This window comes from Erythranthe guttata, chromosome 9 (assembly GCF_056151865.1).
Source record: "Erythranthe guttata isolate IM_541 chromosome 9, IM_541, whole genome shotgun sequence".
Taxonomy (NCBI): domain Eukaryota; kingdom Viridiplantae; phylum Streptophyta; class Magnoliopsida; order Lamiales; family Phrymaceae; genus Erythranthe; species Erythranthe guttata.
The window spans coordinates 17,070,134-17,085,000 of record NC_142541.1 but is presented as its reverse complement, the minus strand read 5'-3'; the positions used below and the strand labels follow the sequence as shown (position 1 = coordinate 17,085,000).

The 14,867-nt window shown below is 34.6% G+C and overlaps 1 protein-coding gene and 2 pseudogenes across 3 annotated transcripts; 1 reads left to right on the top strand and 2 right to left on the bottom strand.

The window, feature by feature from the left end:
• Positions 1 to 1,178: 1,178 nt before the first annotated feature.
• Positions 1,179 to 4,655, bottom strand: LOC105976001 (kinesin-like protein KIN-14C; annotated as a pseudogene). The gene is made up of 9 exons (XR_016033535.1): positions 4,516 to 4,655; positions 4,154 to 4,355; positions 3,666 to 3,809; positions 3,526 to 3,552; positions 3,289 to 3,435; positions 3,052 to 3,190; positions 2,830 to 2,939; positions 2,251 to 2,412; positions 1,179 to 2,179 (listed from the first exon to the last, which is right to left on the bottom strand). The product of XR_016033535.1 is annotated as a kinesin-like protein KIN-14C (transcript).
• LOC148768243 (kinesin-like protein KIN-14N pseudogene) lies at positions 1,335 to 1,711 on the top strand (annotated as a pseudogene).
• On the bottom strand, positions 4,493 to 8,546 carry LOC105976002 (histone-lysine N-methyltransferase ASHH2). 2 transcript variants are annotated; one of them, XR_016033536.1, is made up of 11 exons: positions 8,269 to 8,546; positions 7,767 to 7,954; positions 7,549 to 7,680; positions 6,959 to 7,075; positions 6,273 to 6,319; positions 6,053 to 6,188; positions 5,815 to 5,901; positions 5,227 to 5,311; positions 5,058 to 5,149; positions 4,773 to 4,971; positions 4,493 to 4,677 (listed from the first exon to the last, which is right to left on the bottom strand). XR_016033536.1 is itself a non-coding variant. In XM_013001274.2 (10 exons), the coding sequence occupies exons 2-9, from the start codon at positions 7,857 to 7,859 to the stop codon at positions 5,068 to 5,070; spliced, it is 723 nt and encodes a 240-aa protein (XP_012856728.2). In that variant the 5' UTR covers positions 7,860 to 7,954; positions 8,269 to 8,546; the 3' UTR covers positions 4,831 to 4,971; positions 5,058 to 5,067. The 2 variants fall into 2 exon arrangements, 1 of the variants encoding a protein (XP_012856728.2); XM_013001274.2 differs by lacking the exon at positions 4,493 to 4,677 and having other exon boundaries at positions 4,831 to 4,971; positions 5,058 to 5,093.
• Positions 8,547 to 14,867: the final 6,321 nt, after the last annotated feature.

Genomic DNA, 14,867 nt, shown 5'->3' with positions numbered 1-14,867 from the left:
TTTCGGGTTGTCGGGTTTTATGTAGTGAATAAGAGTGGGGTTAAAATCAAATTTATATACCTATTCCACTCTTGTATTTTGTTTGGTAGTTCTGCGGAAAAGTAAGTGCTAGATTAGATTTTGTTCACCGTTGAGTAGGGGTTAAATCAAATTTAAATACCTATTCGACTCTTTTACATTGTTTTGTAGTTTTATGAAAAACTAAGTGTTAGATTGGATTTCGTTTTTGGTTGCGATTCGGTCTCGGTTTCTGGGTTTCAGTGTTTGAGGTTTCAGTTTCTGTTTTCGGGGATCCATTGGTTTGATTTTGAGTTTTGGGTTTCGATTTTTGGTTATCGGGTTTCGTTTTCGGTTGGTTTTTTGCTTTCTTTGGTTATAATTTGATGTAGTTGTAGTGACGTTTCTCTTTTAGCGGATATTAAATTCAAACAAATGAAAATATATAGCACGGCACGGCCGTTTGCTTTTCTTTGTGTAATTCACTAAAATTTATAGCACATAGAAATAATTAAAAAATAGTTCATTTTGATGATTTTTAGCAAAAATATGTGCTGTAGAACATGATTTTCTATGATTTTTCTTCATGGTCAAAATTTGGTGATACAATTTTTTGATGAACTATTTCGAAACTACGTATAGAAAACATCTTATATAGTACATATTTGAGTGCACAATTATTAAAACACGATTTTAATATTTAAGTAATTTATAGCAAAACGTGCAAGTTAGTTTATGATTTTTTTTTTTTTGTGATTTTGCCCGATAATAATGCATATTTAATATTTATGAGTAAATATCATAAACAAAATATTCTTGAAAATGTTCATAGCTAAAATGGTCATAGCTAAAATGGTCATATTTTCAACTAATATAAAAAAAACTGTTACAGTAGTTGTGGATGGGATCCCTACGCTAGAAAGAAAACTACCCTTCTACATTTCTGATTGCTCAAATCGTACACGCACGTGAAGGGTAACCACAGCCAAGATCTGATGAACCGATGACATTAATATGCAATATTTGTTATTGGAGATCTTATATATCGAAGATGTACAAGTGGTCAGCATATTAATATATTTTCTTTAAATATTTGTTGCTAGAGATGATCGGATGCATAGTTATTTCGTAAATTAATGTTGGAAATTTGATGAGGACATTAGTACTAATACACTTAAGTGTTTCTTAAGTATGGTCTATTATAAGTAGTCTGGAAATAAATTTTCTTATAAATAGTCTGGAATAAACAAAAAAATACTTATTTATCCTACTGCACTTGAATATCAGGTTTGTGTCTTCGCGTATGGACAACAGGGTCTGGTAAGACATTTACAATGATGGGCAAGCCAGAACCACCAGATCAGAAAGGCTTGATTCCTCGATCTGTGGAGATGATATTTGAGTCGAAGCAAATTCTTGAAAGCCAAAAATGGAAGTACAAAATGCAAGTGTGGACTGAATGTCGTTTTTTTTTCTTTCTTTTCAAAATCAGTAACTGTTATGTTTTTTTTCTTTACAGGTATCGATGTTTGAAATTTACAACGAAACAATACGAAACCTTTTAAAACCATCTCAAACATCAGAAAGTGCCCTAAAAAGCAAACATTTCATCAAGCACGACTCGAATGGCAACATTTACGAATCTGATCTTACGGTTTTGGATGTCTGTAGTAGCAAAAAAGTTTCTCATTTGTTAGAACGTGTTAAACTATAGCGTCTAAATTTTCGATCTTTTGTATTTTAACACACTAAAAATAATCACGTTCGTTTCTTTTAGGTCCGTAGGCAAAACCAAAATGAATGAACTATCATCAAGAAGTCATTTTGTTTTCACTCTACACATTAACGGTGATAACCTATCTTCTCGAGTGAAAACAAAATGACTTCTTGATGATAGTTCATTCATTTTGGTTTTGCCTACGGACCTAAAAGAAACGAACGTGATTATTTTTAGTGTGTTAAAATACAAAAGATCTAAAATTTGGACGCTATAGTTTAACACGTTCTAACAAATGGGAAACTTTTTTGCTACTACAGACATCCAAACCGTAAGATCATATACGTAAATGTTGCCATTCGAGTCGTGCTTGATGAAATGTTTGCTTTTTAGGGCACTTTCTGATGTTTGAGATGGTTTTAAAAGGTCTCGTATTGTTTCGTTGTAAATTTCAAACATCGAGATCTGTAAAGAAAAAAAACATAACAATTACTGATTTTGAAAAGAAAGAAAAAAAAACGACATTCAGTCCACACCTGCATTTTGTACTTCCATTTTTGGCTTTCAAGAATTTGCTTCGACTCAAATATCATCTCCACAGATCGAGGAATCAAGCCTTTCTGATCTGGTGGTTCTGGCTTGCCCATCATTGTAAATGTCTTACCAGACCCTGTTTGTCCATACGCGAAGACACAAACCTATATATTCAAGTGCAGTAGGATAAATAAGTATTTTTTTGTTTATTCCCGACTACTTATAAGAAAATTTATTTCCAGACTACTTATAATAGACCATACTTAAGAAACACTTAAGTGTATTAGCACTAATGTCCTCATCAAATTTCCAATATTAATTTGCGAAATAACTATTCATCCGATCATCTCTAGCAACAAATATTCAAAGAAAATATATTAATATGCTGACCACTTGTACATCTTCGATATAAGATCTCCAATAACAAATACTGCATATTAATGTCATCGGCCATGATAATAAGAGTTTTCACATGGGATTCTTTACGGTCATGAACCACAATGGAATTTTGTGGCAAGAATATTAAAGGCCTCTAAACTTAAAGAACAAATAAGTTTGAGTCGAGAGGAAAAAAAGAGGACCTTGTGGCCATCCAGAGCACTCTGAACAAGCTGTGAGATCTCCACAAATACATCTTCTTGAGAGTCATCGGGCTTAAACACTTTGTCGTAAGTGAAAGGGTGCTTTTGTCCTTTACGAAAAAGAAAAAAAAAACTAATCAATTGGGAGAAACTATCAATATAAAAGACTTGGTAGTATCTTCAGAACATATGTGTTTTACACTTTATGCAAAAAGAAATCACCATTTTTTGTGACATCAATTCCTCGGCCCAGCCTTCCCATTGATGTTGGAAATGAAACAACTTTAGCATCATTTCCATCTCCATCATCAGACAACAACGGTCTCACTCTACAAAATACACGGATATTGCCTTTCAACTCCTGAAATGATAAGATTTTTTGTTAATAAACAATAGTTTAACTAAAGAAGGATTGGAACTGAACTTTAAATCAGATGTATTTAATTACAAAACTAGTACCATGATGGTGTTATGTAATTTTTTGCAAAGCTTCTCTCCTTCTACAATTTTAGAATCTGCATCCCTTAGACGATTCTTTAACTCAAGAATCATTGCATTTTGCTCCTCAAATTCAGATCTTGTTGTCGTTACTGATATATCGGACAGCTAAAAAGAGAGAGAAAAAAAAAAGTGAAGAAAAAAACTTGCACTAAATTGAATAATAGTAATGATATTTCCTCTAAACAGAAAATAAACCTTTAATTTATGTTCTGCCAAAGCAAGCTTCTCCAGCAATTGCGTTATTTCCAAGCATGTTGACAGACAAAGAAATGGATGATGCTGAAATAACAATTTTAATACATTTTTATATAAAAACATGAATTTGAGAAACAAACCTCCCGTTCATTTGTTCCAATCATTTCCTTGTATTTTTCTACTTCAGCTGACAAAGTCTTGACTTGTAAAATGTGCCTGTCGCGGTCAGCTCGTACATGTAATAGATCGCTTTCAATCTGCTGGATCATCTCACCTTGTGTATTCTTTTAAGATCATAGATGAATAAGTCATAGATGGTAAACAATAGAGCAAGCAGAAATGACTGACATTTCTATGAATTTGATTCGATATAAGTGCTAATATTCAATAGAATCTCAAGTAACAACTCGTCAAATCACGTATTCGACATGCCTAGGTGACTATTGGAGAGCATGACTAACTACAAATTCAAAACAAGCTCCCACTAAAATAGAACTAACAGAAATCCAAAAAGCAGGCTGTTATACCAATTAAAATTAAAATTGAAATTCCAGTTTATTGGACAGTTTAGTTCTTCAAAGTGAAATAAAACAGAACTAACAGAAATCAAAAAACAGCAGGCTCATACCAATTCATCCACTTCCTCCTTTGCAAACTTTTCTTGCAGTGCCTCCAACTTTTTACCCATATCATTGCATGTCTTTTCCTGCACGTCTAACAAATTCTTTAGTTTTCTCCTGCTCTGAAACAAGATTTCCTTCACGCTGTTGAAACCACTTAATACATTGCTTAAGATTTTTTACGTATTCCTCCACTACTTCAACTTTTTCCTGCAAAAACATCAAACATCCCAATATTCAAAAAAAAAAAAAAAAAAAAAAAAAAAAAAAAGAAGAGGTAATCTTCTGCGACATCCGAAATTGAACTCATTTCAACTGCAGGTAAAACTCTCCAATTTCAACATACCATAAAGCAATGCGTATCCTTAACTCTCAACTTCTCATTGAGTAATGCGTCGATATGCTCTCTACTGAATTCAACTGTGCTATCTGAGTGGCTTGTTGGTGCACTAGTGGGGAAGAGATTTTGGTGCCGTGTTTGCATCGTTGTCCCACTTTCCGGAGCAGAAACCTCATCTACGCTGTACTTGCTCTGTAAAAACCAGCAACCACCAAAAACAAAAAAAAAAAAATCAGAAACCGAGTAGCTGTAGAAGTAGTAGTAGTCTGAAAGAAGAATGTATTTACCTGCAAACAAGGAGATTTCGCACCAAGATATAACCTACAACTAGCTACTCCACACAAACACTGGATATCCGTTGTGCGATACAATCCAAACCAGTAGTCATATGTGAGTTTCGTTCCGACCTCAATATCCTCATCGGCAAAGATACCAACTCTCGTCTCACCCAAGACAGTCCATTTTTTGATTTTGCAGTTTGGCTCACTGCATAAATATTGAAATATCAATTTTAAATACATAATAAATAAAAATGAGTACGAGAAAATACTAGGGCTTCTCTAGCACATTACCAGGAGTGGTTTATGAATCTGGCAACGGTTCCTTTTCTGGAAGGATCAATATAATAATGTGAATCAAACAAAATCACATATTCAATTAGAACCTGCATGACCCAATGGATAGGGTTCAATTTATTTTCAATAAATAAAAACTGATATTTTGTACATTTTGTTATCTAACCTGAATCCTTGTAGATTTTGGATCTTTCTTTTGCCATTTTGGATGGTATAACTTCTCCGCAGAACTCGACGATGAACTCGCCAGCCTGTGAAGCAATAAAAAGTCAATCATTTGTAACACTTACCCGCTCAACAATTATTTTGTATTTTAAATTTTAAAATATAATAATAATTTTAACATACTTCCACATTCATTGGATGGAATAATTGAAAAATAGTTTATAAAAAAATATCAATTGAAAATCCAATGCAATATTTAAAATTATAAAATTTGATATTTATTTGGTCGAATAAATAACATAAACAATCTAATAATTATTGGATCGTATAAAATTGAAAAGTAACTAAAATTATTTTTTTATAAAAAAATATTAATATATATTGTATAATAATGCATGAAAGATATTTTAAGAAATTAATGAACTAAAATAAATTAAATTACTTAAGATCAAAGTTAATTATGCATTGATTTCTAAAAATTTATCGATATGAATGTATTCGATTAATTGGTCCAACAACAGTTAGATGTTATTTATTAAATATGTACCCAAACCAATTCAGATAACATTTTTAAAATTTTAAATATTACCTTTAGGTTCTGATCAGCTCGAAGACCCAAACCACGCCCTTCAGTTTTAAACACTAGCGTCTTTGCATATTCACATTTTTGAAATTTCTGTAAACAAAACAGTCAAAGTCAAATTTGAAAGGGATTCTCCAAATCACCTAGTAGTCCGTACGAATTATTAGCACCTTGGAAGAAAAAAAAAATTTTAATGAAAAATAATAGTTATAAACTATAAGTTTACTCTAATAATGTTGCTCACCTGATTCATGCAATGCTCGTTGCAGTATTCTGGTGTGCACTCGGTGTTGGTTAGGGCATTCAAGCACCTTTCACCACATGCACTCTCAAAAGTGCATTCACAGACAGCCACTTCATCTTTTTTCAGCCTTTTGCTTCTGAGATAGGCAAATTAAAGGAAGTAAATTATCAAGTATGCTCTAAGAAATAAAAGTACGTATAAGAGGTTACTAAAAACTTACCTTCGTCGTTCCACGAACTCGTTTCGTCTGATACACAAAAATTGGGCCTTCAAAAAAAACATTCAAAATCATTTCATCAGCAAGATAACAAAAAAAACCATAAGAATAATATTGAAAAAAACCACAGTTTAGAAATCCCTAAGGCGCCAATGTCAATGTCATAAGTAAGAATCGGTAAAATGCTCTAGTGTCCTCTCTGGAACACCAACATATGATGTTCCATAATCTAAAGGGCAATTTTATATCCAAAAGTACCCTAACATTTCAGCCATCGACTACTACCAACTACTTTAGTGGACAAGAATATATAGATAATAGAACTTTCAATGAGATCATCAAGACATGAACAGTTAAACAACTGAAAGCATGACAACAATTGCAAATAAACTGAACTTTCAATGAGATCATCAAGACATGAACAGTTAAACAACTGAAAGCATGACAACAATTGCAAATAAACTGACAAGTAGAAAGAAAATCAAATAATATGCATTGGCTTTAACCAGTTCAGCTTCACTTGCCAAAGAATCAAATCATTGTTTTGCTTTTGTATATATTGAAATATTAATTTCAGCAACTACCCGTTGCACCGCTGACGGATGTGAATTGTAATGAAACTTACACCAGAATACAAGCATTGGGGATGTTTTGAACATCCAGAAGCAAAACAGGTACATAATGCGTACCGTTTTAGGCTGTTGGCCTAGGCCTTCTTTTGAGAATGCGTTTGCCTTCGTTTCTTTTGCACATATCTTAAATCGTTCCATTTCACGCTCAATTTGCTTTTCAGCGTGCATCAGAGCCTGCTCATAAGAGGCACTAACATAGTCAACAGGTATCAAAAGAAAATTGATTGTCAACATCGGAGAAATAAGCATAGACAAGATGAAGATAATACCAGCTACTGCAAGAAGAACCAAAGAATATATTATACAACTAAATCCACCATAGAACAATGAAAAACAATTCGCCGAAAAAAGAACTGCAAAAGAGAATGCCAACAAGAGAACAGGAGTAGGAGCAACAATCAATAAAGTGCATAAATGCACAAGAAACAAGAAAACGAAAAGCCTGGCCAACTTGAATAAAGACAGTTCAAACTCTTCAAATTGTATTCATAAATTGTTATACATGTCAAAAACATTGATATGGTAACTAGGCTGCCAGTTAGGATTGCTAAAAAATATATACTAAAAATAAATAAGCCACAAAATCTAGCAGAGTAAAGAAAACGATGGGATTATATAACAACGTACTAGTTTAGCAGTAGATATACCTTCTTATCCTTGATCTCGTTGGACTGTATCAATGTTTTGATCTGATCTATGTATCTCTGCTGCTTCTTTATCTCCTTCTCCAAGTCCGCCTCGAATTTTTCCTTCTGGTTTGCATTGTCCGTATCGTAAACCTGTACAAACAGAAAGTGTGAATTCAACCAAAATCCTGATTTTCAAGAAGAGGACGATCCCTTGTTTGAAAATACAAAAACGCGACCTTGTTCCAGATGCTATCAAATACATCGACGCCCTCTTGAACCTTCTTGAGAACTCGGTCGATTTTCCCCTGCAGCTTCTGACTTGCACCCATTTCCAACTTATAAAGAACAGCTTAAGAAATGGTCATTGGTCATCCAAAACACCACTAGAACAGCTTCCGACTTGCACCCATTTGAAATCTGAGATCTGTCAGTAGTTTCAAAAGTCTTTATTATAATCCCAATTTGGTACTCAAGTTCCAAAATCGAAATATTTGAGTCCTTAAACTTCATAATTAAAACCATTGTCCCCATATATTGTCTTCTTAAAAGATTTCTCAGTTATTCAGTAACAAATTCATAGATTTACAATTACCACACAATTCAAACATACAATAGCATCAAACAAATACTCAAATCATAACCTTTTGCTCAATGATACGTAACATAGAATGAGATAATTCAGCAAATTCGAAACATTGAACACATAAACATTCACAGTTCATTTCTAAATTCTCGTACCTCAACCTTGCCCTCCACCACCGCCACCACCGCCGCTGCCTCTGATTCCGCCGCCAAGGGCTCGAAAATCAAAACAAAAGAAGAGGAAGATGAACAATAGTACGGAGTCACTGAGCAATTGGCGGAATTCATCAAATCCTTCTCTCTAGAAACCTTCACAAACTTCTCTCTCATCGGTATTTACTCTTACTGCCATTTCTCTATAAATCATCTGCATAGATATACGTATGCGCTATTGTTTCACTTTGGGGATTTTCTTTTTGTTGTTGCAGATGAAGAGAGAAGCAGCGTTGATGGTGACGATTCCGGAAATTTGAGCGAGGAATTCTTCACATCCTTTATAAATTTTATTCCGAAAATGCCCTTTCACTCATCTTTATTTTTTCAATTTTCATTCTAACATTTTTTACATTATTATAAACAGTTTTTTTCCTTATCTTTTATATTTTATTGGAAATTACGGGAAACAAAATTGTTAAATAATTCAGCAAATTTTAAAAATACTACGGTGCACTATGGTATACTAGGGTGTACTGTAAATTTTACACTATTATTAAAAAACAAATCCTACATGATATTAAAAATTACGAAAAAAAAAATTTATTTTTCGTTTTTGTTAATTCAAGCTACATATATTTTTTTTTTTTTTAATTTTTTTGTTGTCAATACTATAGTATACCATGTAGACTATGGTATACTACAGTGTACTATAGTCTACTAGTGTACTATATTCTACTACGGTGTACTACAAAATCCTAGCAGCCAACAACACCCAATCTCGCCAACCCTAGTCGTAAACACAGCAGCCGTCAAACCCTAAAAGCAACACCGCCGATCACCACAGCCCCCAACACCGCCGACCACCGCAGCCCCCAACACCAGCGGCCACCACAGCCCCCCAACACCGCCGACCACCGCAGCCCCCAACACCGCCGACCACCGCAGCCCCCAACACCGCCGACCACCACAGCCCCCCAACATCGCCGACCACTGCCGATCACCGCAGCCCCCAACACCGCCGACCACTGCAGCCCCCAACACCACCGACCACCACAACCCCCCAAACATCGCCGACCACCGCAGCCCCCAACACCGCCGACCACCACAGCCCCCCAACACCGCCGACCACCGCAACCCCCAACACCGCCGACCACCGCAGCCCCCAACACCGCCGACCACCACAACCCCCCAAACATCACCAACCACCGCAGCCCCCAACACCGCCGACCACCACAGCCCCCCAACACCGCCGACCACCGCAACCCCCAACACCGCCGACCACCGCAAACCCCCTACACCGCCTAGACCACCACAACCCCTCGCCGTCGCCCCGACCACCACAACCCGTCGCTGGAAGATAAAGAGGCGAGAGGGAGAGGGAGAAGAAGAGGTGAGAGGGAGAGTGAGCGGCGAGAGGGGAGATAGAAAACAAAAAACAAATCTGAGAGGAAGAGGCGAGAGGGAGAGGGAGCGGCGAGATGCGAGAGAGAAAACAAAAAAAATATGATTAGTTGAATAAACGTGGGATATTATATTTAGGGTATAAGGGCAAACTAGGGATAAAATAAAAATTAGGGATGTGGGTCATATATTATTATAAAATAGGGATTTAATTAAAAGATTGAATTTAAGGTTGTCATTTAGTTCAAATTAGATTTCATTTAAGGGACTCTTAGCATATTAACCCAATATAATATCTATATTCACGTTCCTCCAATTTATCAGATTTATTTCTCTTATTTTCTTTTCTCTCTGCTTCTCTCGTTCTCTCCTTCTCGTTTTTTTCCATCTCTCAATCTCTATCTCTCCACATCTCTTTCGCCCCTTAATAATGGTTGGGCTGGTGACGGCGGCTATGGTCGGTGGACTATGGTGGTGGAAAACAACAGATCTGCAATTTCGACGGTGGATCGCGAGGGTTTGGTGGACGCGGCAGCGGCGGGTGGAGGCGACGGCGGCCGGTGAAGGCACAGCGGCGGGTGGAGGCGGCGGCCGCCGGTGGAGGCGGTGGCGACGGTTGGAGTCGGCGGCGGCGGGTGGAAGGTGTGGTAGGGGTTGTGATTATGGTTGAGATATTATGGAAAATATTTTTTGACTAATCAATTGGATCTAATTTCCTTGTGTTTTGAACGATTTTGCTTGATTTGGATTTTCCCAAAGTTGGTAGGTTGACTATAGTCGCGGCGGCTGCGAGAGTGGGTTGCTAGAGTTGGCGGCGGCTGCGTTGGCTGCTAGGGTTTGCGACGGCTAGGAGTTTTTGATGGCTAGGGTTTGGTAGTAAATTATAGTATACCGTAGTATACTATACTACACCATAGTATACTATAGTACACCACTACACTATAGTATACTACAGTACGTCGTAGTATACCATAGTCTACTACAGAAAAATTGAAAAATATGTAAATTGAAATTAAAATAATAAAAAGATAAACATTTTTTTTTTGTAATTCTCAATATTATGTAGAAAAAAGAAGGAAAAAAATAAAGAAATTTTTATACTAGTGTATAAAATGCTTAAATAAATAACGAGAAAAATGAAGACAAACGGATATTTGAAGAAAAAAAATATTAGATGAAAATATGGAACTATTAAATGCATAATAAATAAAATGATAAATGCAGTTTGAAATTTACTTAATGAATATTTTGAATTTGTGAGTGGAGGGGCATTTTTGGAATGAATTTTATAAAGGATGTGAAGCAAATGTTTAGTTAGACTTGTCATTTAGTTCAAATAAGTTTTGTCACCAAAGACCTATATCCTAAGACCCCAATTTTATTTAGGTATTTGGGAGGGGTAAATTTCATTTTCATCCCTGTATTTGTAATCAAAATCAAATACGTCCCTACATTTTTAATTTTGTTTAATAACATCCTTCATACACAATTTTCGTGCCAGAATGGAACATATTTTACATAGGGGTTTTTGTGAATAAGCAACCAAGCATCTTTATTATTCTCGGTTTAGTGGTCATATCTCTTTCACCAATAAGTCCATCCGTTTAATATTTATTATAAATAAAGGAAACATTCATGTATATGCCAATATTACACAAGAAGTACACTCAATTACACAAGAAGTACACTCAATTTCCAGTGTGTGGTTCACGGTGTAGTGCATTTTATTCAATGTGTGTTTTGGTGTAGTGGCTGTTTTTTTTAAGTATGTGTTTTTGGTGTAGTGCGTGGTTTTTTTTCGGGTGTTTATTTTCTATTGTAATTATTATGTAATTCAGTGTATGTTTTCGATATAGTGCGAGTGAGTGTTTACGGTGTAGTGCGTATTTGTTGTTAGTGTGTGTTATTTATGTACTGCGTGGTTTTTTTTCCAGTGTGCGTTTTCCACTGTTTTTCTTGTGTAATTCAATGTATGTTTTCGATGTAGTGCGTATTTTATATTTCATTGTGTTTTTTTTGTGCAATGTGTATTTTTTCTAGTGCGTGTTTCTGGTGTGGTGCGTGTTTTTTTCAGTATGTGTTTTTTATGTAATGCGTGGATTTTTTTCTAGTATGTGTTTTCCAGTGAAGTTCACGAGTAATTCAAAGCGAAAAAATACCACACACTACACAAAAAAAAACATCAAAAAAACACGCACTACACGAAAACACACATAAAATAAATTAAATGCACTGCATCGTGAAACACACACTGGAAATGCAGTGTACTTCTTGAGTAAAACACAGACTACATGAAAAACGCACACTCAATTGTACAAGATGTACACTCAATTTCTAGTGTGTGTTTCACGGTGTAGTGCATTTTATTCAATGTGAGTTTTGTTGTAGTGGTTCTTTTTTTTTAGTGTGTGTTTTTGGTGTGGTGCGTGGTTTTTTTTTCGGGTGTTTATTTTCTATTATAATTATTGTGTAATTCAGTGTATGTTTTCGATATAGTGCGTGTTTTATTTTTCATTGTGTTTTTTTTGTGTAGTCTGTTTCTTTTCTAAGTAAGTGTTTACGGTGTAGTGCGTATTTTTTGTTAGTCTGTGTTTTTGATGTATTACGTGGTTTTTTTTCCAGTGAGTGTTTTACAGTGTTTTTCTTGTGTAATACAATGTGCGTTTTCGATGTAGTGCATATTTTATTTTTCAATGTTGTGTTTTTGGTGCAGTGTGCATTTTTTCCAGTTTGTGTTTCTGGTGTGTACTTGGAGAAGAAAAGAAACACACTACACTAAAAAAAACACAATGAAAAATAAAACATGCACTATATCGAAAACATACACTAAATTACACAATAATTACAATAGAAAATAAACACCAAAAAAAAAAAACACGCACTACACCAAAAACACACACTTCAAAAAAACCACTACACCAAAACACACTGATATTGGAACTGTTGGAAATGAACAAAAACTGTGTATTTTCACCTCAAAATCGAAGCCGTTTTCATCCATGTTGATAATAGTTGTGCTCAAACTGATATTGTTCGAAAAATTATTGGATTTGCAAAATTTCAAAAATCAAAGGTTGAGAGTGTTTGAGAGGGGATTTGGAGAAGATTTAGAAAAGAAAAAAAAATGAATTATTTTGCACTGCGAGTAGAAAAAACCACACTAATAATAGCAAATCCTTTTTTTTTTTTTTTTTTTTTGTGATTGTTGATTAGATGTTTCTGTAAATAATAGACGATATTCATTCTTTTTAATAATTTGATAAACATGATTGTACTGGAAATGTAAAACAACAGTAATAAAAAGAAAGAATATTATTTTTATTTTTATTTTTATTTTATTTAAAAAAAAAATTTGAAAATATAAAAAATAAAAATAAGGGGAAATGAGGGATAACCCCCTAGTTTTGAAAATATATAGAGATAGGCCCTATGAATTTTTCTTTCCTAGTCAAAAACCCAAATTCTAATCTTAATTTGATAGACTCCCCTAGACAAATTGAAATTCCAGTTTTGCCCTTTTAGTTACAATTTAAAACCCTAACCCTCACCAACTCACGTTAATTTCTCTCTGCATTCTCCCAGCCGCTTTCTCTTCTCTCTCCCTCTTCCAACGTTTTCTCTCTTCTCTCTCTCTCTCTCAAAATTTTTGTTCTCTTATCTCTCTTCTCTCCGCTTCCCTGCCTTCTCCGCTTCTCCGTTTCTTCACTTCCCCGCCTTCTCCGTCGCACCGCCTTCTCCGTTGCTCCGCCGCTCCGCTGCTCCGCCGCTCTGCTGCTCCACCGTGCTCCGTCGTGCTCCGCTGCTCCGCACCTGCTCCGCTGCTTTGCCACCAAAGCCTTGCGCCGCTCCTCCGCCACGGCCTTGTGCCGGTCGTCGTTGCTCCTCCCACCGCCTTGAACTCGGTACTAAACCATTCACTTCACTTTGTAATTTATGAATGTCAAACTATTTTTAATTTATTTTTTTAAGATATGAATTCTTATCACTATTTCACCTAATTTTTTTAATTTTTTTTTATAAAAACCAACTGAATTAAAAAAAATTAAATTATGATCCGACGATGTATAGTCAGATCTAATGGTGAATTTCAGATCTGGAATTGGTGGTGTTCGATTGTATATATTTACTGCATTTATATAAATAAAAAAAAACCCAAATCTACTATGTGTTTGAAGATCTGTGACAATTAATATTAAAATATTTTTCTTTGGATTAATTTGTTTTTTATTATAAATCATATGTAATTTATTTTTTGTATTTATTTGAAGATGATTCGAAATGCCTAAAGTGTGAGAGCTTTGTTTATCTGTAATGAAAATTTAACCAATACTGGTCACTTACATGGGTGATTTAAATCAGGTGAATATACAGTTATATTTAGTCATATACAGTCATATATAGTCAGTCACATGTAGTCATGTATAGTCATGACTACATGTAACTATACATGACTATATATAGGACTTGTAGTATAATATAGTCATTTGTAGTCGATTTTAGTTCAGTAAATTTATCAACAAAAAAAATCATGTTTTTTTTGTATTTTTCATGTAATTTGATTTTTTTATTATAAATCATATGTAATTTATTTTTTGTATTTATTTGAAGATGATTTGAAATGCCTAATGTGTGAGAGCTTTGTTTGTCTGTAATAGAAATTTAACCAGTAGTGGTTACTTACATAGGTGATTTGAGTCAGGTAAATATATAGTTATATTTAGTCATATACAATCATATGTAGTCAGTCATATGTAGTCATGTATAGTCATGGCTACATATAAATGACTATAGGACTTGTAGTATACTATAGTCATTTGTAGTCGATTTCAGTTCAGTAAATTTATCAACAAAAAAAAATCATGTTTTTTTTTGTATTTTTCATGTAATCTAACTCGCATGTTCCATTTTGCTATTTAACTCGTGTTTTTTTTGTTGTAGGTTTTACTATTATTATAATTTTATGACATGCAGAGAATAAGATTCGATGAAGTGCCTTTGTGAAGTTGGATTCATGCTACAGTAATCGAGACTTTATCTCATTATATATAACTATAGATAATTATAAATAACTATGGTCACTTGTAATAACATACAGTTATATGTATGCTATAGGTTTTTAATGTTCAATAATACTTCATGTTTGAAGAATATATATGCATATGATTGTATTTTTTTCATTTTTTGTTTGTTAGTTGATT